General features: G+C 41.8%; 1 protein-coding gene across 1 annotated transcript in view; it reads right to left on the bottom strand.

Annotated features, from left to right (window-relative positions):
* Positions 1 to 5,197: 5,197 nt before the first annotated feature.
* LOC137323879 (collagen alpha-3(VI) chain-like) overlaps positions 5,198 to 26,471 on the bottom strand; it is a 182,163-nt gene continuing 160,889 nt past the window's right edge. The window contains exons 49-52 of the mRNA XM_067987919.1: positions 25,325 to 25,495; positions 25,129 to 25,179; positions 7,606 to 7,776; positions 5,198 to 6,215 (exon numbers count right to left, since the gene is read on the bottom strand). Of these exons, the coding sequence (XP_067844020.1) occupies positions 6,175 to 6,215; positions 7,606 to 7,776; positions 25,129 to 25,179; positions 25,325 to 25,495 (434 nt within the window). The 3' untranslated portion in view covers positions 5,198 to 6,174. The remainder of the gene's footprint in view (positions 6,216 to 7,605; positions 7,777 to 25,128; positions 25,180 to 25,324; positions 25,496 to 26,471) is intronic.

Here is a 26,471-nt window from a genome sequence, read left to right as displayed (position 1 = left end):
TGAAATGGTTTGATGCGTTTTTCACCTTCTGCAGAGCATGGACAGGAGTGTGTCGGGGGCAGCTGTGCAAGTTAAATGGAAAATATTGTGGTAAAAGGGTAATTAATTCTATGGTATGCTACATTCATCACTTGCACAATGGTGTAAGTTTCAGATCATAGGAGGCGGAAGATGTGGGTATGGTTCTTAATGAATACTTTGCATCTGTCTTCACAAGGGGAATAATGCAGAGATTGAAGTTGAGAAGGAGTGTGAAATATTGGATGGGATAAACATAGTGAGAGAGAAAGTATTAAGGGGTTTAGCATCTTTGAAAGTAGATGAATCGCCAGGCCTGCATGAAATGTATCCCAGGCTGTTAAGAGAAGCAAGGGAGGAAATAGCGGAAGCTCTGACCATCATTTTCCAATCCTCCCTGGCTACAGGTGTGGTGCCAGAGGATTGGAGGACTGCTAATGTTGTCCCTTTGTTTAAAAAGGGAGAAAGAGATAGACACAAATAATTACTGGCCAGTCAGTCTAACCTTGGTATTGGGCAAATTATTGGAATCAATTCTGAGGGACAGCATAAATCATCATTTAGAAAGGCATGGGTTAATCAAGGACAGTCAGCATGGATTTGTTAAGGGAAGGTCGTGTCTGACTAACTTGAGTGAATTTTTTGAGTAGGTAACAAGGGGGGGGGGGGGGGGGTCAATGAGGATAATACGTTTTATGTAGTGTACGTGGATTTTAGCAAGGCTTTTGACAAGGTCCCACTTGGCAGACTGGTCAAAAATGTAAAAGCCCATGAGATCCAAGGGAGAGTGGCAAGTTGGATCCAAAATTGGCTCAGTGGCAGAAAGCAAATGGTAATGGTTGACGGATGTTTTTGCGACTGGAAGGCTGTTTCCAGTGGGGTCCTGCAAGGCTCAGTACCAGGTCCCTTACTTTTTGTGGTATATATTAATGATTTGGATTTGAACGTAGGGGGCATGATCAAGAAGTTTGAAGACGATACAAAATTAGCTGTGTGGTTGATAGTGAGGAGGAAAGCTGTAGACTGCAGGAAGATATCAATGGACTGGTCAAGTGGGCAGAAAAATGGCAAATGGAATTCAATCCAGAGAAATGTGAGGTAATGCATTTGGGAAGGGCAAACAAGACAAGGGAGTACACAATAAATGGGAGGATATTGAGAGGTGTAGAGGAACAAAGGGACCTTGGAGTGCATGTCCACAGATCCCTGAAGGTAGCAGGACAGGTAGATAAGGTGGTTAAAAAGGCATACAGGATACTTTCCTTTATTAGCCGAGGCATAGAATATAAGAGCAGGGATATTATGTTAGAACTGTATAAAACATTAGTTAGGCCACAGCTTGAGTACTGCGTACAGTTGTGGTCACCACATTACAGGACAGATGTGATTGCACTAGAGAGGGTGCAGAGGAAATTTACTAGGATGTTGCCAAGGCTGGAGAAAAGACTGGATAGGCTGGGGTTGTTTTCCTTGGAACAAAGGAGGCTGAGGGGAGATTTAATTGAGGTATATAAAATTATGACTGGCCTAGATAGAGTGGATAGGGAGGACCTATTTCCCTTAGCAGAGGTGTCAGTGACCAGGGGGCATAGATTTAAAGGAATTGGTAGAAGGATTAGAAAGGAGCTGAAGAGAAATGTTTTCACCCAGAGGGTGGTGGGGGTCTGGAACTCACTGCCTGAAAGGATGGTAGAGGCAGAAACCCTCAACTCAGTTTAAAAAGTACTTGGATGAGCACTTGAAGTGCCGTAACCTACAGGGCTACAGACCAAGTGCTGGAAAGTGGGATTAATCTGGATAGCTCTTTTTCGGCCAGCATGGACACGATCGGCTGAATGGCCTCCTTCTGTGCCGTAACTTTCAATGATTCTATGACATGTATCTGCTGTTGGAATCTGCATTTTGCTATTGTGTACACAGATAAATAAAATTGGGAGGCAGCTGAATTGTAACAACCTCACTGTACTTTAGCATGCGACAAGCTTCTTTTTACCCTAAATGGGATTCAAGAGAAGTACAACTAAAAACATGTTCAGCTGGTGTCACATTTCCTGGCAGTCCCTGTATTCTAACAGATCCTTATGAATATATCTGTGTGTGTAGTTACTTTACATCCATATGTAGAAAGATAGATCAAAATGTATATAGTTATAACTTTCCTAATCATAAGAATAATATTATCGCCCTTGTGAGATTGCAGAGATGACCAGCAAAGATAATTACGTGTAACTGGAACATAAGTTATAAAAAAAAATTAGGAGGTCGGGCTTATTTTCTTTGGGAAAGAGACTGCGATGAGCTAATTGAAGTTTTCCGAATTATGAAGGAAACTGACATTGATCCAATCAAATTGTTCACTGTGGCAAAAGTTTCAATTATCAGGGAAGTGTATTTTGAATTAATAAGTTAAGAGGAAAAGGGGAAGTCTGCTTAAACTTTTTATCTAAAGGGCAGGAGACTTATGAATTATGTTTCAGGGAAGGTCAATGAAGCAGACAGTATAATGGGTTCAAGAGACCATTAGATGTGTTTCCAGCGTAGGATATGGGGGTATGGTGAGTCAATGGGGTTGATCTTCTGGTTGACTGGTGAGGCAGTTGTTTAAGCACCCTCCTGCATACTTTTACAAATATCTGCAGGCATCAGGTACACGGATTCCATCAACAGCTGTGAATAAACACAAAAAATAAAAATCATCTTGCAGCAGGCCAGCTCTGCTCACCTAGGCTGTTGACTCAATGCAAAAATTAAAGGGGCATCATTATTTAAAATGGGACACACTTGAAGATAAATAAACAAGAAGTGGACAGGTCTGCTCTCCCAGGCCCTTGGAACACTGCTACGCCTCATCTGGGACCAGGTAGCATAAAAGAACAACATAAAATTAGAAGAGGATCCACAGCCTGAGGAAATTTTAGAGAGGATAGTGCGAGGCTAAAATAACTTTGAGGCTACCTGGGAGGAGCAAATTTTAAATCAGCCAGCTGAGTGAAATAAATCCAAACGGGAAACACTTGCAAGAAGTACAATCCTATGCAGGATAAATGCATAGTAAAAACCAGCAAGTTCAGACTAAATAGGTGTGACTCTAAATGGATTAATAAACAGATCAAAAGAGAAATAAAGAGGGGAAAAAATGACCCTTACAAACCCTGCAGGGAGATAGGGAATGGGGTTCACTGGAATGAATACAAGAATGTGCAGAACAGGTCAAAAAGGTGATCAGAGGGGCAAAGAGAGACCTGAGAAAAGCATAGCTGTAGATAATGGGAATAATATTAAGAGAGCAGTCAGAGAAGTGGTTCTCAAATGGACTTAAAACAGGAGATGAGCAGATTCTTAATTACTTCTTCCAAGTATTCACATGGGAAGATGTAAGCAACACGCCCTCCCCAAACACAGTTATCCCAGGAAAAAATAATGAGTTTGATTTAACTGACTTGAAGTCCTAGACAGGCAAGGGCCTACTTAAGATTCAGAAGTCATGGCCCATTGTTATCATTGGCGCTGCACGTATTTTTAATCTCTGTTGCCCAGCAGCAGAAACGTGGCAGGAGGAGCTGACTGGCCATAAGAGGCCCAGGTAAGTTTCACAACTTTGCCTGTTTTTAAACTCCCTGTGGGCCAGGAGGAGCAGGAGTGCTCCCCACCCCTCAAGACTTCACAAGGGAGCCTTTGGCCTCTCCAGCCCCGGGCTTAAGCCGATCGTGCCCAGACCTGCCACCTCCCGATCGGGATCATGCCCGGGGCCTTCGTCCTCCTCCCCCTCCCAATCACGATTGTGCCTGCAGCCTTCCTCCAATCCCCGTTCTTGTCTCAATTTTATTTTTAATGTTCTTTGCGTCCGATCATACAAACCCTTGTTCAAATTATTACTAGAAGCACAGCCTGGCCAGTCACTGACTGCTGGGGACCGTTCCCACGGGTCCCCAGCTGCAGCCTCCTGCTGTTAAATCACTATTTCCCACCCGCCGGCCAGGCTGTCAATCTGGCCGAGTATCAAGTGGGAGTCTGCGTATATTTATTTAAATGAGGCCCTGCCATTAAGATCGGCACGGCCTCCATGTCCCCGGCCTTGGCGGTTTCTTCACTTGCTATCAGATTATAGAATATGCTGGACAAAATATGAAAAATGGCAGAAAAAATTTAATACAGACAAATGTTAAGTATTGTACTTGGAAAGAAAAATAGTCCATGTGCATATTCTATGAATTTTTTTTGAAATAGTTAAAGATAAAGTTGAAAAAGACTTGGTAGACTCAATGTTCAAAATGTCCGACCAATGCAGAACAGCCATCAAAAAGCCAATAGAATGTTGAATTATATAGCCAAAAACAGAATAATACAAGTTAGAAGTAGTTATGATCAAACTTTTGCAGTGTTCTGGTATTAGATCTCACTGTGTGTGTGTGTGTGTGTGTGTGTGTGTGTGGGGAAGGCTTGTGCACATGTATGCAGAGTCTGCAGTTGCAGCACCAGTGACTAAATTTAGAGTATTGAAACTTCTCTAAAATACAAGTAAACTTAAGTAAAATCATTATACAATTTTGTGCAAAAGAAAATACTGAGGAATTATATTCTTTAAAAAGGCTGATCAACCAGACAAAGGAAATTGTTCCTCCGTGCATGGGAAATGATAAACTAAAGTATGGTTCAGCACAACACCTTATGCTCCACACGGGTGAGGAAAAGCATCTGAACGAGAGCCCCACATGGAACTTTTAATGGGATAGTGTCCCTTGTTTTCTCTTTTTCCTGGTTTTCCCCCATTTTTATAAAACAAAGCATCAATTCTGCAAATCTTCACTTTCGAAAGAAAATGTTAAACCTAAATCCATGACCAGTCACATTTCTGGGTGGACTGTTTGGAGCACTGTGCAGAAACATTTTATTCTGCATTTAGCCCAATCTATACCTGACCATGACTTGCATCTAACCTGACCTAGTGCTCAATGAGGCAGTGTAGAGGGAGCTTTGCTGTGCATCTAACCAGTGGTTACAGCTGATGTGGCAATGCAGAAGGATTTTATTTCTGCTTTAGCTGACATGGATGTGACTGATATTGGCAACTGGTACAAAATGTAGAGACTTTTTCCATTTCCCAGCACTGACATCCCTTACATTCAACATAAGAACTCTTTAAAATCAACATAAATAAATAACCTTAAGACACAAAACATTTAAAATTTCAGACCAATTTTATTAGAAAGTTTCTCATTCATATCTTCATTAAAGTTATACAATATAACAATGTCATAAAAATACAACATTAATCAAATGACCCATACGTTCAAGCCTAGGATCTGAAATTCATCTAGCTCAAAGTGTAATCCCAGTATTATATCTAAAAGGGTTCTTGTGTTATCTTTTCATGGTTTCAAATAGCTGGCATGACCAGCGAGTTGCATATCTGTACATAATCTAATACAATTCCAAATTGTAAAGAGATTTCCAAAGTACACTAAAGAATACAATGCTCCCTTAGGAGAGCTAATATGGGGAGAAACTTTTAACAAAATAGTGACACTTTTAAAAAATAATCTGAAAACTTTCTTGGACTAGAGAACGCAATTTTTTTTTTAAAAAAAGGAAAGGTTACTTTTGCAATCAAGTATCCACGTGTTGAATTTGTACATGTCTTGTGGGTACATATGCCATTTCAGCTAATGAGCAAACACTGTAATAATTCCCCCTCATTTAAAAAAAAAATCAAAGCATATACATGGAAGCTTTTTTATATTTTTTTCCCCCAAAGTGATTTGTATAGGATTTTTTTTCTGTGTGAGTCATGTTTTTCAAAAAATTATTGAAGTGTTACCTAGTCACTAACAATTTTTTTTTACAAAAGTGATGTAAAGGTTAGAAATGTTCGTATTAAGTATGAAAAACAGACAAGAAAAATAAGCTGTATAGATGTCTACGCATGTGAACAGATTACCTCCACACAAATTTAGCACCCAGACACAAAGTTAGCACCATTATAACATGCAGCAACTGTGCTTTTAAAGACTTCAAACTCCTCAAAATTCAATGAATGAAAGCTATTACAAGTACAGTGCAAGGTATCTGTTGAACCCTTAGCATATTGGGATTGATGGCAGGCTGTAGACGCCGGCTCCTGTCACAGGTATATGTATGGCAGAGTCGCCACTTCATTTACGTTCCCATTGCAGATACAATTCTGGTTTGAAGCCGTCCTTAAAAAAAAAAAAAAAAAAAAAAATATTTTATGTTTTTGTTCCATGGAGATCTGAGTGCATAAATATAGAGAACAACCATTCCAATATAATTAAAGCAAAGAAATGGGAATTAGATGGAAACAGTTGCCACTTTGAAACCCAAAGAGACTGGATGGGCACTGTGGGCTAGCACACTACTTTACTCCTGGGACCTGGGTTTAATGCAGTCTAAACAGAGGGAGGGAATGTCTCACAGGTCATGGCTGAGTAGTTAGAATATTCATCCATCCAAATATTTTTAAGTTTTGCTTAATAACCTTTGTAGATTAGGGGTGTAGTGGAGTCCATGATTGGGTTGATTGCACAGGGTTTGTGAAGGGAGTGAGCTAGACAAACTAAATGGCCTTTTCGCATTCCATCATTTTTTATATTTCTCCCTCTGCCAATTTAAAAAGGTCTTGCATGAAATGAACTTTTGTAATATGAGCCCAACTTCTCATGGGTATCTGTCAGTAACACAATACTCCCCATAATCCAATGTAATTTGCCATGAAGGATTTTAATTTCCTCTGGCAGTGGTCAACACATTTGGGACACAATTAATTTTGTTTGCTATTTTAACATCAGCCAATTTAAGCGGGTATATAGTGCACTACCAGAGGAACTGACCGTTCTAAATCTCATTGAGAGGCGCCATGTAGAAAATGGAAATCCCACATTGGTGTGGTGTTCTAATGATGTAGGGTCTGAGGAGCATTGTTGGGGCAGAATAGAGGGACATTTAATCTGTACGTTATCTTTGCTTTTGTTGTAGTTTTAAAATAAGCTTTGTGTTTTCTCTTAGTGAAAAAGCAATTTTTAACATGACTATATCAGACTTAATCTCTTGCAGGGGGTGGGAAGAATTAATGCTCATAATAGCCCATTTCTCCACACACAAACATCAGGTAACAAGGTGTTAAATAGTTAATTTCACAAGTAGCACGGACTAAAAGAGAAACATATTTCCAAATCTGATAGCAAAACAACTTGTGTTAAAATTCCTGTCTCTGGTTCTTTTGAGAGTAGATATTCGTGCAAAACTGGAAATACTGCTCTGTAATCCTGTCTACTTTTTCCCTAAAACTACTGGAGACAGGAATTTCTCCCTCCATGCTTTTACCCTATAATGTTCTTTTGTATAATGTAACTTCTGGCATTTTAAGTAGTGGCCCATTTAATTTCCATTTCCCCCTCACTGGGGCATTGTGGTTCCTAGGGACTAACTCTCCCTGTGATTTTCTTTTCCTCACTGCAGCCTGCGTTCAGTATCTCCACAACAGCCTGGCTCAAAATGGTAAGAAACTCTCTGGACAGACGTGATTGGATCCTATCACGCTGTCCTTCACTGGCACGGCATGTTATTTACCTTCGACACAAGTCCTGGTGCACTCGTCCTGCGTATTGAACCTGTTTTCATTTCCATCGCACCCACCAAACCAAAAGCGTGTGCACAATTCAGTCTTTACATCATAGTACCACTTGAGGGAGAAGTTCCGGCAAGTTCCTTCATCCCGCCGTAACTGGCATATGTCTCGAACTGTGAGAACAAATGTAATATGATTGAATGTTAAACAATTGAACACAGTGTATTTTATACACACTCATTCACTCACTCGTACTTACTTAGATTAATGGCATAAGAGGGAGGAGAAGGAAAAGTAAAGGGTACCCAGGAGCATTTCAGGGAAATTATTGCACAGAATAAAGCTCCTTCTACTCTGCTATACCAATGGGCCAGATTTTGTTGTGAGCAGCGAACAGACAGCACACTTGCCCATAGACTTTTTATGGGGTTTTGCACGGCAAGTTGCTATCAGCCAAACAGCGCAGTGCCCTCTACAAAGCATCTGGGACCTGCGTGAACAGGGCAGGCAACTGTGTATCCCTTTAACCAGATTAAAGAATCGTTAATGAACAGCGCAGAGTCTGAACCAGGAAGTGTAAATTAGAACAGTGAATTCAACGCCAGATCAGGTACAGAAAGTGAGAGAGGGAAAGAAAGATTGGATTAAGAGAGAGAGATAAGATAGAAAGAAAAAAAAAGTTTAAAAAAATTATTTACATTTTTAAAAACAATCTCCAACAATAATTAAAAGCTGAAGGAATGAGACTCCACACATGTAAAAGTTAATTTTCAGTGCCAGAGAGGTTATTTGGCAGTAATTAAGACTTACGACATAATTAAAAGGATACTTAGACTGGAATGGACAAGCCTTAACCTTTTGTGGCAAGTTTAGTCCGTATCTACGACGTTAGTACAGGAACTTCACACGCTGTCTGGCTCCACGTTTGAACGGGGAGCCAGACAGCGAGATGCCATTTTCGCACAGCTTAGAGGGGCAGCGCATCTCGGACAGAAACTTCTGGACTTTCGCATTTAACTGCACGTGTGCGCTCGCTGGAAGTTGCTGTCTGATTTGCGCATAAATAACAGTGAGCGCTGTTAGCCTCATCGTTATTTTCACCGCAAAATCTGGCCCAATCTCTGTAAAGCTCACTGAACTATTTCATTTCCCATGGCAGGTATCCTTATAAATTCCTCTGAATTACCAATATAGTAGCAATTGCTGAATTATGGACAGCATTTATACTGTGGACTCATATCCATGAGAAGCTCCCAAGACTTATTTTACTTGGGGCCCAGAGAGAGAGGTTTCCCACAATTGGATGGATTTAAAATTGGGTCCCAAAGATGCTAGGATAGTGAGCTAACTCACTGCCACCCAGATTGCAGATATCAAAAATAGGTCAGCACTGTAAGTAATCTGAGGTACACTTTGATCAAAAGAAAATATTTTTATTATATATTGCTTAAAGAGTTTTGGAAGATAGCTGACAATAACACAGAAAAGGACAGCTGTAAAAAGAATTTGTGTTATTCGTTCAAAGTGATGGTGGTGGAGAGGATTACCCACCAAGACCGCCTACTTCCACCTCCGTGATATCACCCGTCTCTGCCCCTGCCTCAGCTCATCTGCTGCTGAAACCCTCATCCATGCCTTTGTTGCCTTCAGATTCAACTATTCCAATGCTTTCCTGGCCGGCCTCCGGCCTTCCACCCTCCGTAAACTTGAGCCCATCCAAAATTCTGCTGCCTGTATCCTAACTCGCACCAAGACCTATCAACCCATCACCCCTGCTCCTTGCTAACCTACATTGGCCCCGGTCTGGCAACGCCTCGATTTTAAAATTGTCATCCTTATGTTCAAATCCCGCCATGGCCTCGCATCTCCCTACCTCTGTAGCCTCTTCCAGCCCTACAACTCTCCGAGAGCTCTGCGCTCCTCCAATTCTGGCCTCTTGCGCATCCACTATTTTAATCGCTCCACCATTGGCAGCCATGCCTTCAGCTGCCTAGGCTCTAAGTGGAATTCCCTCCCTAAATCTCTCCTCTCTCTCCTCCTTTAAGTCACACCTTAAAATCTACCTCTTTGACCAAACTTTTAATCGCCTGTCCTAATATCTTTTATGTGGTTTGGTGTCAAATTTTATTTGATAGTGCCATGGGACTTTTTTACTACGTTAAAGGCGTTTTATAAATGTAAGTTGTTGTAATGGAAACCATTGGATTTCACATAGGCACTTTGTTTGTAATACTCTTGCTTCCCCACATGCACAAAACTAATAATATTTGGTGAAATGTAGCTGAATAATTATGAATCAGAGTCTGAACCTTGTGAAACATGCTATAAAACTCAAAACAATGGTTTGGTGGGTTTATTTCTTAAACTCGTGAGTGCTGTGCTGAAGGGAGATTGCCTTGCCTTAGCTACTAAAAGATCAAAGTATCACATTTTCAAAGTGTATCCTTTTTAATTATCCTGATTAATTTTCTTAGTAATGGCGAGAACTCTTCCCATCTCCTTTTTCACTTTACTTGTGTGGCCCTGCTCCTCTCTCACATTTTTTTAACTCATCCAGATGCCTCCAAGCTCAGCAACCACAGGCAAGTTTATTTGTCAGCAGAGCCTCTTTGGTGATTGGTGTATCAACAATTGGCATGCTGCCTTCTCTTTACATTCTCGGCTCTCAACTGGTTGAGTAAATACTGTGAAGAGGGTTGAAGAAGTTGATCCAGAAAAATTCTTCACTACGTTGTATGATTCAAAAATTAGGAGCCGTGGTTAAAATGTTAGAAGTTGGGAAGTCCCGTGGAATTTTTCATACTATACCGTTTATACTGTAGTAACTATTAAAGTGGACAGTATGAATGGGTTCATGAAGTGATTCGATGTATTTCTGGAGAGAGTTGTAATCGGGGGATAAGAGGGGTGAGGAGGTGGGCAAGTGGGATCGATCCACAAAAAAGAGATGCTGGTCTTTTCTGGGCCCTAAAGTTGCACTGACTCCATTTGGATCAGTAAGAATTGAACCTTGCGAGGGCAATCTCATGGAAATGGAAGACGGAGGAATAACTTTGGAGGTGGAGGATGATGTCATCAACCGTATCAAATGCTGCAGAGAGGCCAAGAAGGAATAAAGCATCAGATACAAAGAATATCGCTCATAACTTTGGTTAGGGCCATTTTTATGCTATGAGAAGGGTGGATGCTGGACTAGAGAAAATGGAAAAGGGAGTGGCACATTCAAGTGTCTTAGAGTTTGGAGATGCACTGGTAAATTGGTAAGGATGGAAGGGTCAAGAGTGACTACCAGTAGCCACTCTACTACTAATGTAATCCTTTACACATCAGTATCAAAATATTAATTACTGGTTAGCTCAATTGTTGATGAATCGACTACACAAATTGAAGACAATTGCACAGAGAACGTTCCATGTACTTGTATTTTCCATGGCACTTCTTAATGTTAATCCAGATCACTCACGCTGTTGGGGACAGTCACTTACACCGTGGGACTTTAACTCCTCAGTCAGCACCCTGTGTTAATGACTGGATCTCCACTAATTAATTCCATTCTTTGACACTGTCTAGCTCATTACATACAGAGGTAGCCTTAGGAAGCTTTTTCTGGAAACTGTCCAAGAATATTTTTGCTTAGAGTTGACTGTTTACCACTGTAATTCCACACTGGAAAAATATACTTTATGTCGCATAGCTTTTTGTAAACTCAATTAATCTAATACAGTGAGCTGCCAATAAAATAACATTGCAGGAGTTCTGGGTTATGCTTTTAGTATTTGCTGATTATTTGGAATGCCAATCAAGCCTGAACATACTTGGCATCTATGAAATTAAGTTGATTTATGAAAGCTCAGATTTATTACTTCTATTGAGCAGGTCTACGTTCTTAAGAAAGGACAGTATTTTTTAAAGTACAAAAAAAATTAGACTCTTAACACACAAAGCAACAATGTTGTTAACCTTTAGAATGCCAGCAGGTCCTGTAATTAAGATAGAAATTCATAACTAATTTAAATTTTAAATAAAAGCAAACATTTTATTTCTGGAGAATTTGCCTCAATTTCTCCTCATCCTGATTTTTTTATTAGTTTAACTTTATAGTTTTGTTTTAAACTATCTAACCTAACCTTTTTTTAAACAAACTTTTAAACATGTTCTTGATGGGGTGTAGTAGTGGAGTGGTTATGTTACTGGACTAAGAATCTAGAAACCTGGACTAATAATCCAGAGAAAGTGAATTCAAATCCCACCATGGCAATTTGAGAATTTGAATTCAGTCAAATCTGGATATAAAACACTGGAATCTGTAAAAGTGACCATAAAGCTGTGGGATAGTTGCAAAAGCTCAACTGGTTCACTAAAGTCCTTTTAGGGAAGGAAACCTGCCATCCTTACCTGGTCTGACCTATAAGTGACTTGTGTCCCACACCGTGGCTGACTCTTAACTGCCCTCTAAAGTGGTCTAGCAAGCCACTCCATTGTGTCAAACCACTACCAGAGGTTCAAGAAGACAGCCTGCCACCACTTTATCAGAGTAACTAGGGATGGGCAATAAATGCTGGCCTTGTCCGCGTCATGAGGATGAGAAAAAAAATCCGTTTTCATCTTCCGACCATCCAATGTTAAGGTGGGTGCAAATTTCCAAAAAGTTGATCTTTGGCTGAAAAATGGCTTGAAAAACTTGGATTTTCCATCAATTGAACATCAAAAATATAAAGATTGATATAGTCCTGACTTATTGGTGTTAAAAGCAACCTTTTGAGGTTAAAAAAAAAAATCAAATTCAGCGGGAGCTGCTGCCAGAGGGATAAATTGGGTTGTCAATCCTGAAGCCCAAATGCATTTGGGTGAGTTAACTCTTCTGTGGTGTGGCAAGCACCTGAGCCAAAGGGGAAAATGTCGTAAAAATGTTATTGCGCACAAAAACCATTAAGTTTTGCTGGAAAAAAATAATTTGTGAATTGAGGTATGTACATTTCCTATTTCCTACACTCACTCTACCATCTAATGCAACTGATTTCTCTGCTATTAAATAGAATAGACACCTGGCAGAAACTTATGGAAGACCTCAACCGTTTTTAAAAAAAAAAGTCAGGCAACCAGACATCCCCATATTAAAAGCTTTGAGATGTGATATACAGTATTGGTTCTGTTATAGCATTTACTTTCATTTAATTTTTTATGTATCAATCGCAAATGAGAATCGGAACATTTTCCACAATCAGTATCCAATATCAGTATTGAGCCATTCAGGGTCAGGTACCGCAATTTCTTCAACTCCATTCCAGAGGCAGGATACCTTGGGGTTAGTAGAAGACCCTGGGCAATTTTAACCTAACTCGCCTGGTGGGAAACTGGTGCAATCAGATTGGCCAACCGTTTTACCGGCCCATATGATTTTACTGTTGAAGTCTGTGAAAAGTAAAATAGGTGACTGACCTGAATGGGTCAGTTTCCCGCCGGGCGGATTAGGCTAAAATGATTTCCTTCCCTCCCACCACCACCACCCCACCCCGCCCCCCCATGTTTCTGATGGTAAGGAAGGCAATATTTTAGGTTCGATGCAGTAGAGTTCCTTCTACACTGCCCCATCAAGCACTCCTTGGTCAAATAGAGTATAGGCTGCATACAGTGTGAAGCTCCCTCTAAATGCAAGTTGCTGCCCCATCGAACTCTCAAAGAATGCTCCTTGAGTGGGATGGCCGAGGAGCTGGCCCCCGCTCAGCCTTCAGGAGAGGAAATTACAAGCAGTAGGCATCTTGTATCTGGAGTGCACCAACTATTCACAGAGCTGCCTCCTAAGCATATGATTCAAGTGCATGCAGTTGATTCTCTGCCAGTGAGGTCTCACCTTGAATTTTGCTAGCACAATGAGGTACCAAATGAAGCCAAGCATTACTTCAGTGTGGGGGAAAAAAAATTGATCTGGCAATCACCATACTTAGGGACCACTATCATGGACTTGAGGTAGGCTGATTGTACAATAATATCAGCAGAGGCTTGGGAGCAGCTTGCCTGTCCCTTATCTCAGCCCAGGTGCATTAGATGGTGCAGAGACACCTGAGGAGAAGGGAAGGAAACAAAATAACTATAATAAAGCAACACCATATGGGCTTGCTCCTCTTCTTGGGAAGATACAGTCCATGCTTTTATTACAGCAGGCAGAATGGGTCTCTGCTCCAGCACGGCTGCTAGTATGCAGTAAATGAGTTCATAAGACAATGAGAAGATGCCAAACTGTAAAAGTTGAGTGGCTGTCTCGCAGTGCTTTATTACACAAAATTCAATGCAGGTTTAGTTGGCAGTATTTAGTGCCTAATCAATGTCAATTTTAATCTTGTAATTACACTGAATCTAGAAGTTGTGCTGGGGGTGCTTTTATATTAAATGTGCTTTCTGCTTTCTGAGCTACCATTAGGCAATACTCCCATTTAATTTAAAAGCTAAATTTGAAGGGAAAGGAAAATCTTAGGGTATTTTATGTTCAAAGTTCTCATTGACTCTATTTTGAAAAAAATAAATGTACACAAGTACTTAAAAGCCATCAAATATCTTGGCCGATAGACAGCTACCATTTTGGATCTCTTTCTCTCCAGGATCATACTGGTGATAAGTTACAGGCAGGGGCCAACTACATTTTAGAAAAGTTTTATTCAGTGCAATGGGAGCTAGAACTTCAACCGAGCCTGGGAGCTGATCTGGAGTGTTTCAAGATTAGAGAGCTCTGCATAGTGAAGTTTGAAATTCCAGTCTCTATACAGTGAACAGAGCTGCTCTGGGGTACAGTCAGCTACTCCAGGGCATAGGCAGTTCCTCCCTGTCACTGGAGCAATTCAAGAGGTAAGGAGAGCCAATAAAGGAAGACTCAAGAAATCTAAGTGTAGTTCAGCACTTGTTTTAATTACAACTGAGATACCCAGGTGAAGAGTCAAGTGAAGGTCATCAAGGTTAAGAATAAAAGGAGAACAAATGAAATTACTCTGAGAGATTTGAGTACCTTTTTGCACTGTGGAATTGGACATTAACTTAAACTATGGACAGTCTTGAAAGATATAACATCACCTAAAAAGACAATGCACTGCTGTTGACATGGTCCCTGTATGCAGCTGGACTTTTGATTAATTCAAAACTGAAGTTCATATGGGAAACCTTCTAGGAGTTTCAAACAAGAAAACATACCACAGAACTGATACCGTTGAGAAACTGTTGAAATGACACAAAAAAACAAATGAACAAGGATTAGGGGAACCTTTACATTCTAAAGTGCTGAGCTAATTGTATCTGGTTTTGAACGAGGTAACTGTCCACCACAGAGGTCAAGCCACAGGAAGCGATTGGACAAAATGACACTTCCCTTACTTGCGCCCCAAAGTACAAAAACTTAAAAAGACATCGCAACGGAACCTGTAAAGAAGAGAGCATCAGGAGCTCACCTCAAGAAGAAGACTTGAGTGCGACAGACTGATCGCACGGTTAACTCAACCGCCACTCTCTACTTAGGATAGGTTGTATGAACTTGTGCCAATAAAGTTGTTTAGCCTTAAAGCAATTTGCTCGTGTAGTACTTTTCCAAAAGTTACCATCCAGAGTTTGCTAACCCTTAGACATGGTAAGGATTTGGATTGGGTAGACAAACCCTACAGAATTAGTAATGGGTGACACTAAGTTTTGGTTTTAAAAGCCGTACATTGTACAAGGAAGGGCCGACTGAGGGGTTTGAATATCTTGACAAAATGATTTATTGCAGCAAAAAAGCAGGCCTGATTTAGAGAAGCTGATTTGCTGCAGGGCATTCTATGAAAGAGAAATATGAGCTACTTACTTAATCTCATCTCCTACTGTTTTCAACCTTGGTGGTGTCCCATATTAGAAAAGCACACGTGAGAAAACTACAATAATCAGGACTTGGGTTTTACTCCCATTACTCCTTGCTCCTCTGCTGGTCCACAAGACATGCTGGTGCACACTGCTAACAATTGAGGCCACTATGTCCCTCTTTGGGGCCACAGGATCAACTTCTGCTGGCTCACGGTTGACTCTCCACTCCTTGTTGGGTCCCTAACTCCAATGGATAGCCTTCACCAGCACCTCGGCTGATACTCTGCCTCGAAAGAGCTTCCAGATCCAACTCTTCTCCACAGCTGATTTCCAAACCTAGACATTGGTTCATCAACACTCATCATCTCCCTGTCTTTTCCTTATGACCACAACATGTCACATCTAATCTCTGCCATGTCTCTGAATCAAATTCCCTTTGTATCCATTTGTGAGCGCATTTTGGCTACCGCACTGGACTGAATCCATTACTTCTATCTTCAATATCTTTTTCTCTCTGCCCCATTTATCCTCTCCTTTTCCCCTTCCTGTCACACGGTCACGCCACCTCTCTTGGGTACTTTACCCCCCAAGCCATTACTACTCCTCTGACTTTCTGCCACTGTTCAAGGCTTGAATCCCTACAATACCCTCTCTGCACCTCTTGACCTTCTCCATAGAGCCCAATGAGGCTCCTATTGCTGTCGTCTTACAAGCAGCAACCCTGACTGCCTCATCCTCCTTTCTCTATGACCTTCCCAACCAGCTTGTCTGCTGAAGACAAACCTGACCACACCCACCACTGCCTCCTTTGGCTCCTCTGATGGATCAAAAATCATTGTCCCTCTCTGCATTTCCCTCCAGGATGTCTGGTCACTTGCCATCCATGACATCCTGGCTTTCACTGAAACTTGGATCACAAGTGATGACACCTAGCCCCTTACTGAATCCTTCCTGCCTGGCTATATTTTCTATCACCCGCCCTTTCCCCCAAACCACTGAGGTGGTAGGGTGGCCCTTATCAAAAGACACACCTCTTTCCCTACTGCTCTTTCTCCTCCTTCAAGCACCTCACCCCTGTTTCAAGTCTCTCGCCTCTCCTTCACAATTCTTGTTGTCTACCCACACCAAGTTTGTCACTGGGCTATCTTCCTCCTTTCTTCCCTCAGCCTCTGCACTGAGCAAATCCTCATCAGTGATTTCAGTCTTCATTTTAGCTCCCCTTTCTCCCCCTAATCTGAACTTACTGGCCTCCTGATTCCACTCCCACCATATTCATGGCCAACTCTTCGACCGCGCCATCTCACATGGCTCCTCTACTCCTGTAGTCTTGATCGCTACCAAGGCCATCTCTAACTATTTTCTTGTATCCCTCACCACCCACATCCCACTACTCCTTTTCATCTCCACTTCCTTCTGCATCCGGCCCTGGGGAGAAAAAAACTCTTCCATCAAGTTTCTTACAATTGTACTTTCAAACTCCCATCTGTGTAGCCTGTGGTCCCCATTTGCCATTCTAATTACCTCTCTTACTTCCACCTCTGATGCCCTTGTCCCCGGATAAACCTCTGCCCCCATGTAAATCTTCACTGTCTCCCATTCCAGTTATTCCCCCAATACGGAATCCATCTTTTCTCCCTCAAGTCCCAGGGTGCAGATTTGAACATATCTTGTGCCCAGTGGCAAATGTGGCTGAGCCATTATCTGGCCCCTCTCTCCTCTGCCAAAACCACCCACTATTCTAGGATCACCCTTAAGAACAAATAACTCCTGGCTTTTTTTCTCCATTACCAACTGTCTCCTTAAACCCCTCACCAACTCACTCTGTCCTCACATCAAGTGTGAGGAGCTCATGCATTTCTTTGTCACCAAGATAGAGACCACTCATTCAGCTGCCTCTTCTGCTTCCTCTTTCCCCTGGCACAACAAACCAATTCTCACCGAGAATGCTGCACCCTAGTCTGAAACCCCATCTCTCTTTAGTTTCTTTCTCATCTATCCCCATACCCTCTCCAAGATCATCTCAGTCATGAGACCTACCTTGACTCCATTCCCATTAAACTTTCCCTCCTGGTAACCATGTTAGTTAACATTATAAATAGTTCCCTCTCCTCAGATGCTGTCTCCCTTTCTTTCACAACTGCAATGATCAGCCCTGTCCTCAAAAAAACCCACTCTTGATTCCTCTGCCCTTGCAAACTATTGCCCCATCTCCAACCTCCCTTTCCACTCATGTCCTTAAACATATTGTTGCCTCCCTGATCTATGCCCATCCCTCCCACAATTTCCTGTTTTGAATCCCTCCCATTAGGCTTATGCCCCTTCTAAGTATGGAAATGGCCCTAATCACAATCTCAAACAACATTCGCTGTGATTGTGTTCGTGGTGCATTATCCCTCCTTATCCTCCTCCAACCTCTCGCTAGGCTTTGACACAGACAACCACAAACTCCTCAAACATGTTTCCTTCTTTAACACTTAACCACACCATCCTTCTCCATCCCCAGCACTGGCCACTCTCTTAGGCTGAACCAGACTATTTGCAAATTCAGCATCCTATTTGACTCCAGGCTGAGCTTCTGATCCCATGTCCACTCCATCACAAAATCTGTCCAATCCCACCTCCAAAACATCACCCACCTCCACCCATCTATCACTGAACCCTCATCTATGCCTTTTTGTCACCCACAGACTCAACTATAACAATTCTTTCCTGGTCAGCCTCCTATCCTCCACCCTCTGTAAATGTCACCTCATCCCAAACTCTGCTGTCCATATCTTATCCTGCTCACCCATCATCCCTTGTCCTCACTGACCTACATTGGCTTCCCTCAAATTTAAAATTCTCATCCTCAGGTGCAAATCTATCCATGGCCTCTTCCCCTCCTTATTTCTGTAATCTCCTACAACCACCCCCAACCCCACAACACCAAATTCTCTGTTCCTCTGACCCCCAATAACTTGTGAAACCTTCCTTCCTTTACTCCACCATTAGTAGCCATGCCTACATTAGCCTATGCCCACTGCTGAAGAATTCCCTTCCCAACTTCATTTGCCTCACCATCTCCCTCTCTGCCTTTAAGACCTCCCCTTAAAATCCATCTCTTTGACCAAGCTTTTGGTCATGCACCCTAATATCTCCTTTTTTGATTTAGCATCCTTTCCTCTTCCTTACAACTTTTGAAGTGTCTTGGGGACATTATTTTTGTTAAAGGCACTATTGAAATGCAAATTGTTGCTGCTACTGGTGTTGGAGATGAGAAAATAAGTCTGGGAGCTCCCTGGATGACAAAGGAGATGGAGACTAAGATGAAGCAGAAAAAAGGGGCGTATGACAGATGTCAGGTTGATAATACAAGTGAGAACCAGGCTGAATATAGAAAGTTCAGACGGGAAGTGAAAAAGGGAATAAGAAGGGCAAAGAGAGAATGAGAATAGACTGGCAGCCAACCTAAAAGGGAATCCAAAAATCTTCTATAGGTATATAAATAGTAAATGGTTAGTAAGAGGAGGGGTGGGACTGAATTGGGACCAAAAAGGAGATCTACTCATGAAGGCAGAGGGGATGGCTGAGTTCTAAATGAATACTTAGCATCTTCTTTCTTGGTAAAGACAGATGCAATCAAAGCCACAGTAGTTGAGTTACTAGATGGGCTAAAAATTGATGGAGGGGATACTAGAAAGGCTAGCTGTACTTAAAGTAGATAAGTCACCCGGTCCGGATGGGATGCATCCTAGGTTACTGAGGGAAGTAAGGGTGGAAATTGCAGAGGTACTGGCCATAGTCTTCCAATCATCCAGAGGACTGGAGAATTGCAAATGTTACACCCTTGTTCAAAAAAGGATGTAAAGATAAACCCAGCAACTACAGGCCCGTCAGTTTAACCTTAGTAGGGGTAAAAGTTTTAGAAACAATAATCCGGGACAAAATTAACAGTCACTTGGACAAGTGTAGATTAATTAAGGAAAACCAGCAAGGATTTGTTAAAGGCAAATCGTGTTTAACCAACTTGATAGAGCTTTTTGATGAGGTGACAGAGTGTCGATGAGGGCAATATGGTTTATGTGGCGTATATGGACTTCCAAAAGGCGTTTGATAAAGTGCCGCATAATAGGCTTGTCATCAGAGTTGAAGCGCATGGAATAAAGTGGGCAGTGGCAGCATGGATAGGAAACAGAGTAGTGGTGAACGTTTGTTTTTCGGACTGGAGGGAGGTGTAAGTGTTGTTCCCCAGGGGTCGATACTAGGACCATTGCTTTTCTTTGATATATACTAATGACTTGGACGTGGGTGTATAGAGCACAATTTCCAAATTTGTAGATGACACAAAACATGGAAAGGTAGTAAACAGTAAGGAGGATAGTGATAGACTTCAAGAGGACTTAGACAGGCTGGTGGAATGGGCAGACACGTGGCAGATGAAATTTAACTCCGAAAAGTGTGAAGTGATACATTTTGGTAGGAAGAACGAGGAGAGGCAATATAAACTAAAGGGTACAATTCTAAAAGGGGTGCCGAAACAGAGAGATCTGGGGGTATATGTGCACAAATCATTGAAGGTGGTAGGGCAGGTTGAGAAAGCAGTTAAGAAAGCATACGGGATCTTGGGCTTTATAAATAGAGGCATAGAGTGCAAAAGCAAGACTGGTTCAGCCACAACTGGAGTATTGTGTTCAGTTCTGGGCACCGCACTTTAGGAAGGGTGGGAAGGCCTTCGAGACAGTGCAGAAGAGATTTACTAGAATGATACCAGGGATGAGGGGCTTTAGTTACGTGGATAGACTGGAGAAGCTGGGGTTGTTCTCCTTGGAACAGAGAAGGTTGAGAGGAGATCTGATAGAGGTATTCAAAATCATGAAGGGTCCAGACAGAATAAAGAAAGAGAAACTTTTCCCATTGGTGGAAGGGTCAATTAGATTGAAGGTGATTGGTAAAAGAACCAAAGGCGACATGAGAAAAAACTTTTTTGCACAGCGAGTGGTTAGGATCTGGAATACACTGTCTGAGCAGGTGGTGGAGGCAGATTCAGTCATGGCTTTCAAAAGGGTACTTGAAGGGAAAAAAATTGCAAGGCTACAGGGATAGGGCCAGGGAATGGGACTAGCTGGATTGCTCTTGCAGAGAGCCGGCACGGACTCGACGGGCTGAATGGCCTCCTTCAACTGTTCTATGATTCTACGATTAATTGAAATAGCAGGTTTGTCAGGGATATATATATATAGAAAATTGTCAAGTCAAGGTTAATTATAATAGTAAAGAACTTGGCATGGTGCAGGCCTGATCAGTGGCAATTGAGCAACAGAATTTGTGTGAATGAGCCAAGAATGGTGATTCCAGAAGACAGGAAGTTGAGTTGATGGATTTGATTTTGACAAAGTTGAAAATTATCAAGGCAATATATATTACCTTTCTCACACATACAAAGGAGATGGAAATTGCTGACCTCTGTGCCCAAATTCCTGAAATGGGCTACTGGTCTTTGAGGCTCTGCGCCAGGAGTGAAAATTTGTAAATGGCACTATGGTATCAAATTTGGGGCAGTGACAGCAAATGGATTGTAAAAAGATAGGTTATGCTTTTGGGTTCTGATGGTCAAGTGGCTATTATTCATGGGTGAACATTAATGATGTGTCAACAGGCTATTCAATCATGTGGGATGCTCCTGTTCTCACTCAACATCGACAAATGCAGGAGATATTGGGCAGTGATCAGGAGTGGGAAAATTGACCAATTTACCTCTCTCTAAACCAGGAATATTGAAAGAAAAAGGAGGAAGACAGAAAGAACTCAGGACATCCCTAGGCATTTTACAGCCATTTAAGCGTAGTCACTTCAGGAATGTAAGAATCGCAGCAGCCAGTTTGTGCACAGCAAAGCGAAAATGACCTGAATTTTTTTTTAGTGTTGCTGGTTGAGGGATAAATATTGGCCAGGACACTGGGGAGAACTCCCATGCTCTTTTTCGAAATAGTGCCATGGGATCTTTTACGTCCCTCTGAGAGGACAGACAGGACCTCTGTTTAACATCTCATCCGAAAGGCAGCACCTCTCACAGTGCAGCACTCCTTCAGTACTGCACTGAAGTGTTGGCCTAGATTTTGTGTTCAAATCTCTGAAGCCGATTATCAACAGAAGATTAAGATCCATGAACTCAGCAAATGCTGGAACTGAGCCTGGGACTTTCCTGATCTGTATGACTGAGAGTCAACGGATAAACTTGCTGAGCCAATCAGCTTGATATCTTTGCTTAGTAATTGCACTTGCAATTGTGATAGTCCGAATCTTAAAGACTAGTTTGATACAGGATGTGCTACCTTGGCTGCTTTAACTGCTGCTCTAAAGGTGTACAGGTATTGTGTTGATTGACAACCCCCTCCACATCTTCTGCTCCCATTCTTTGGGATAGCACAACAATAACTTGCACAAAGTAAAACGTCTCTAGATGCTTCACAGGAGTGTTATCAAACAACATTTGATAACACTTGTAAGGGTTAGGGAATCACAGGTTTGAGCTGACGAGCAAGCAATCTATATTACACTATGTTGTACTGCAGCAATCAATATACCAGCTTCATGTTGCTTAGTAACAGATTCAGGCTAACCATCCAATAGCAGAGTAGCAGACAGTATCTTGCACTAGGCTGATTGATCTGTTGTAATGTAGCCAGCTACAGTGTGGTAGGCATTTTTCCATCTGTTACGCCACATTTTCTTTCCTGGAAACATTAGACTGCAATTTCCTCTTCTGCTGAGAATTAGCATGCAGTTATATGCTTGACTCTTTACACATGTTAGCAATTTCTTTCTCTGATGTTGATTTGGGCTAAGAGCTGAAACCATTTGAATGCCATTCCTGCGATGGAAATTCTGAATGTAACCAGTGGATTAGTAGTAATGGTGAATCCCAACCCTCCCTCAAGATTTCCATGATAATTTGACTGGTTGCACCAACCAAAAGAACAGATCCTCTGCTGTGCTACGTGCTTATTTTCCCTTGGAATATGTCTCTAGTGATTAAGCAGAGGATTGGGGTGGTATTGACTTGACACCAAGGCAGCCAGATAACTACCTAGTTGGGATTGAGTTGATATACTCCTACAGGACACCATAGTTTCTGGTGTTGGGGAGGAGGGTGGGAAGAGTTGGAATGTTGTTTGAGGCCCAGCAGGTACAATAGTGGAGGTATGAAGATGGATGAATAGTCTAGAGTTTGATTGAAAACCTTTAGCTATCGAGGAGTATTTAAGTAGTATCTTCCCATCGGGAGATTAAATAGTTGGTGCATGGCCTACGGAAGGTGCAGTTATGATAGACTGAGTGTCTGTAACTTGATCCATTCTTATGAGCAGGTCCCAAACGTGGACCCTTTCTCATTCTTATCCTCTCATGTTCTTTCTGCTGTGATCCGGTGGACAGAGGTTCCTTTTATAGGTTCACAGAAAACAGCAGCCTCTATAACACTCTACTGGTCAACATTATTGCCAATGAAAGAGTAAAAACTCTCTAACCCTCCGAGATCTCTGTGCTCCTCCAATTCTGACCTGCGCATTCCCAATTTTTTTTGCTCCAACACTGGTGGCCATGCCTTCAGCTGCCTACGCCCTACGTTCTGGAACTCCCTCCCTAAACCTCTCTGCCTCTTTACCTCTCTTTCTTTTAAGGCGTTCCTTAAAGCCTACCTCTTTGACCAAGCTTTTGGTCACCTGCTCTAATTATCTCTCTGTAGCTTGTGGTCAAATTTTGTTTGATAACTGCTCCTGTGAAGCACCTTGGGATGTTTTACTATGTGAAATGCACAATATAAATGCAAGTTGTTGTTGGTGTAAGGTATCAGAAATCCAAGTTATGAGGTAAAGGGTAAACGCGTATTTTCTTTGGAAAAGAGGAGACCTAAGTGAAGTTTTCAAGAATATGAAGGAAATCGACAGAAGTTTGATAGTTCACTAAGATAAAGAGTTCAAATACCAGAGAGCACAGGGTAGAAAGCTGAGTTAGAAGGGAAGCCGGGCGGAACAGTTTCACTTAAAAGGGAATAAACTTGTGGAATGAGTTACAAGGGGAGTCCGCTGAAGTGGACAGTATAAATGAATTCAAAAGATGTGTGTAATGATATAGTTTCTGGAGCGAAAAGGAATTGATATGGTGAGACGGTGGCTAAGAGGGATTGAATATCAATCAAAAATGGATGGAACGTTTGGACTTAATGGCCTTTTCCTATTCTTGAAAATTCTCATGTTCTTATATGGTGATCATGATCCCCGCTTTAACCTGCGTGATCAGACAGTCCTTCATTTTAAGATAAGTCATGGTATTTAAGCGGGTGCGAAGCAAGTATGCAACCTGTTACCTTATTCTCTGCTGTAAAGGTTTTCCCCTCATTGAGGATTGGTCAGGGAAAGATCCCACAAGGTTAACATTAAACAGGGAATAACGGTAAACCTGCAGACTGTCGCACTTTTGCCCAAATATTTTAGTCTATCTTTTTCAACATGAACGTAGTGTCTTGAACCAAAATATGAACAGAAATATTACTCTAAAACCCATCCTGTAGTTTCAAACAATAAATGTGGTGCAACTCTCTACATGATGTATCACACCCAATGAAGTGCACCTGCATGACATGCCACACCACCCATTTCCTTCCACACTACGTTGAGTGCACTTCCAGATGACAAAGTATTAAGTGTAGCCCCCACGTGACACACCACACTGGGTGCACTCCCCCACCCCCAACATAACTTGCCACATTGAGTGGATCATCCCAAATGATGTATCAGATCACAAACTGTGCACTAAATGGGTACGATTGCAGCTGCTTAGCAGATTCTAAACAAAGGTGGTGACTGTTCCATTGTGTCTACTGTAGAAGAGCATTCAGGGATTTCCAAGCACACGTGGATTCAAGAAGAGACAGGACACAAATCAAGGTTGCAATCAGACAGCCTTGTTCTCTAATCAATCTGCCTATCTTCCACTTCCAATACAGACCTTAAGGCTTCTGTTAATTCTGAAATATTCTCTAGAGGGCTCTGTCAAATCAACCTAACTGTTCTGATTGTGTCCTCATCCAACATTCAAACACCCAAATTTAAAAACCAGAGTCATTAAATGTGGAAGAGGAGCAGAAATTCTGACTATTCCTCCTTCCTGCACCTAGACAAGGATGTAAAGCAAATTATTGTGCCTCTTCTGCCATTCTAGATGAGGTCATCTAACTCTGCAAAAATGTGGGATATTTCTGGTTCATCCCATGTAGTACACTTACCAACTGAACAATCAAAAGAGATCCTGAATTCTTAAAAATATTTATTTTCAAACAGCTTTCTCTCCTGTCACTCTTACCAATCATTCCTCGCCCTTTCCAAATGATCCTTCCTTCAGTCATCACATTGAACCTTGCCCCCTCTATCCAACTTCTCTCCCCTGCCCAATTATTATGATCCTGCTTGGTCTCAGTTTACCTCAGCTCTTCTCCATTTCCCTTGCAACCCTCTGGCAACACTGCGTGGTCTCCTCTCCACGTTTATACCTGCCTTCCTTCCTCTCATCCTCACCCACACACGCTCTCCTCTCTCTGTTCCTTCCTGACTGTGGCTTTTCAAACATTGCCAACCAGGAGCTCAATTTGCACCAGGGTCAAGTCAGTAGGTGCTGTCCAATATATGGGCTGGATAGTCCAGAATCCTAACTTAATGTTAGTGCACGTTTACCTGACAACGTGATTCCTTCAAGCTTGGGTTGTGATATGCTCTCTTCTGGCACTGTAGGAGAAAATAACGGGGAATTAGTTTTTTTTTAGTTATTTCCCACGTGTTTAACAACAGCAAGAGAAAAAAAACTAAACAGCGGACAATGTTCTTGTTCTAGGCAATATGGTTGTATTCCCTCCCCAGCTATATTACTTACTTGGTTTTGTGCATTCTGCAATGCACTCAGCTTCTGTGTCAAACCTATTACCATTACCGTCACAGCCGCCATACCAGAACTGAGTGCAGATGTTGTTTTTGTTGTCAAAGAACCATTTTGCGCTATACTCTGAGCACTGCGATCCAGCGTCAAAGTCCAGCATGCACCGATCTGTGAAATTTATGTGTAAAATACGAGTCGTTAACACAAACCATTTGGAAAAAATGGGATAATGCAATGCTAATGCAAGTTGAAAAGTCATTACTATCACCCCATTGGCATTTGGTGTAATCACGGTGGGCAGTCCCTCGTTTGTATTGCAGCACCACTGCAGGAGGCAAGTCTCATCTCTGGCAGCAGCAGTGCGATATAAACAGTACAGAGATGATTCCTCTAATGACACATGGATCCACCTCAGCAAATGTAAACGGCCAAGCTATGGCGCCGTGTGCTAACGTTTCTTTCCGCCCACAAGGAGTCTCCGCTCTCAGCTTCTCCGTACAAGGCAACAAAGCAGTTTATTGCATTGTAAGCATGTATGGACCGTTCCCAATGTTTGGGAAGGCCCGCAGCCAGTAAGCTAAAGATGAAACAATTACACTGCACAAGGTCTCATGTACACAGAAGCTTCCAAGTTGTCCATGCTGTTCTGAATCCAGCTGCAGTGTAAACGAGGCAAATTCAGACCACCAGTCATCGTAACAGATTGCAGAGCCAATTCCAGTGGAAACATTTTGTAAATATAAACAGGCCATGTGATTTGTTTGCTGGAATTTTGTGACTTTACTCGCGTAACAAGAAATACATTTTACAATGCTATACGTCAGACACAGTTACACTAATTACTCCAGTCACCCCTCCCTCCCCCAAAATAAACCTATTACATGAGTATTTTTCATACAATCCTAATAAATTGCATGCTGTTATTAGAATAATCAACAAAAAAAATCCTGCTTGGCTCAACACAGAAAACACAGAGAAAGAAGTGAAATGAAATGAAACAGCTCCTGCAACCAGAGTGTAAACTCTGCATAAAGAACAGTGTTTGAAGGATTCAGTGTTAACCAGTGTAAAAGGACTTGCTGGAAGTGATACCAGTGCTTGAGTTTCTATCTGATATTTCCAGCTCAATACTTATTACCAACTT

Source organism: Heptranchias perlo, chromosome 7 (genome assembly GCF_035084215.1).
Source record: "Heptranchias perlo isolate sHepPer1 chromosome 7, sHepPer1.hap1, whole genome shotgun sequence".
NCBI lineage: Eukaryota > Metazoa > Chordata > Chondrichthyes > Hexanchiformes > Hexanchidae > Heptranchias > Heptranchias perlo.
The sequence above is the reverse complement of the archived record's forward strand: the minus strand, read 5'-3'. Positions and strand labels throughout refer to the sequence as shown.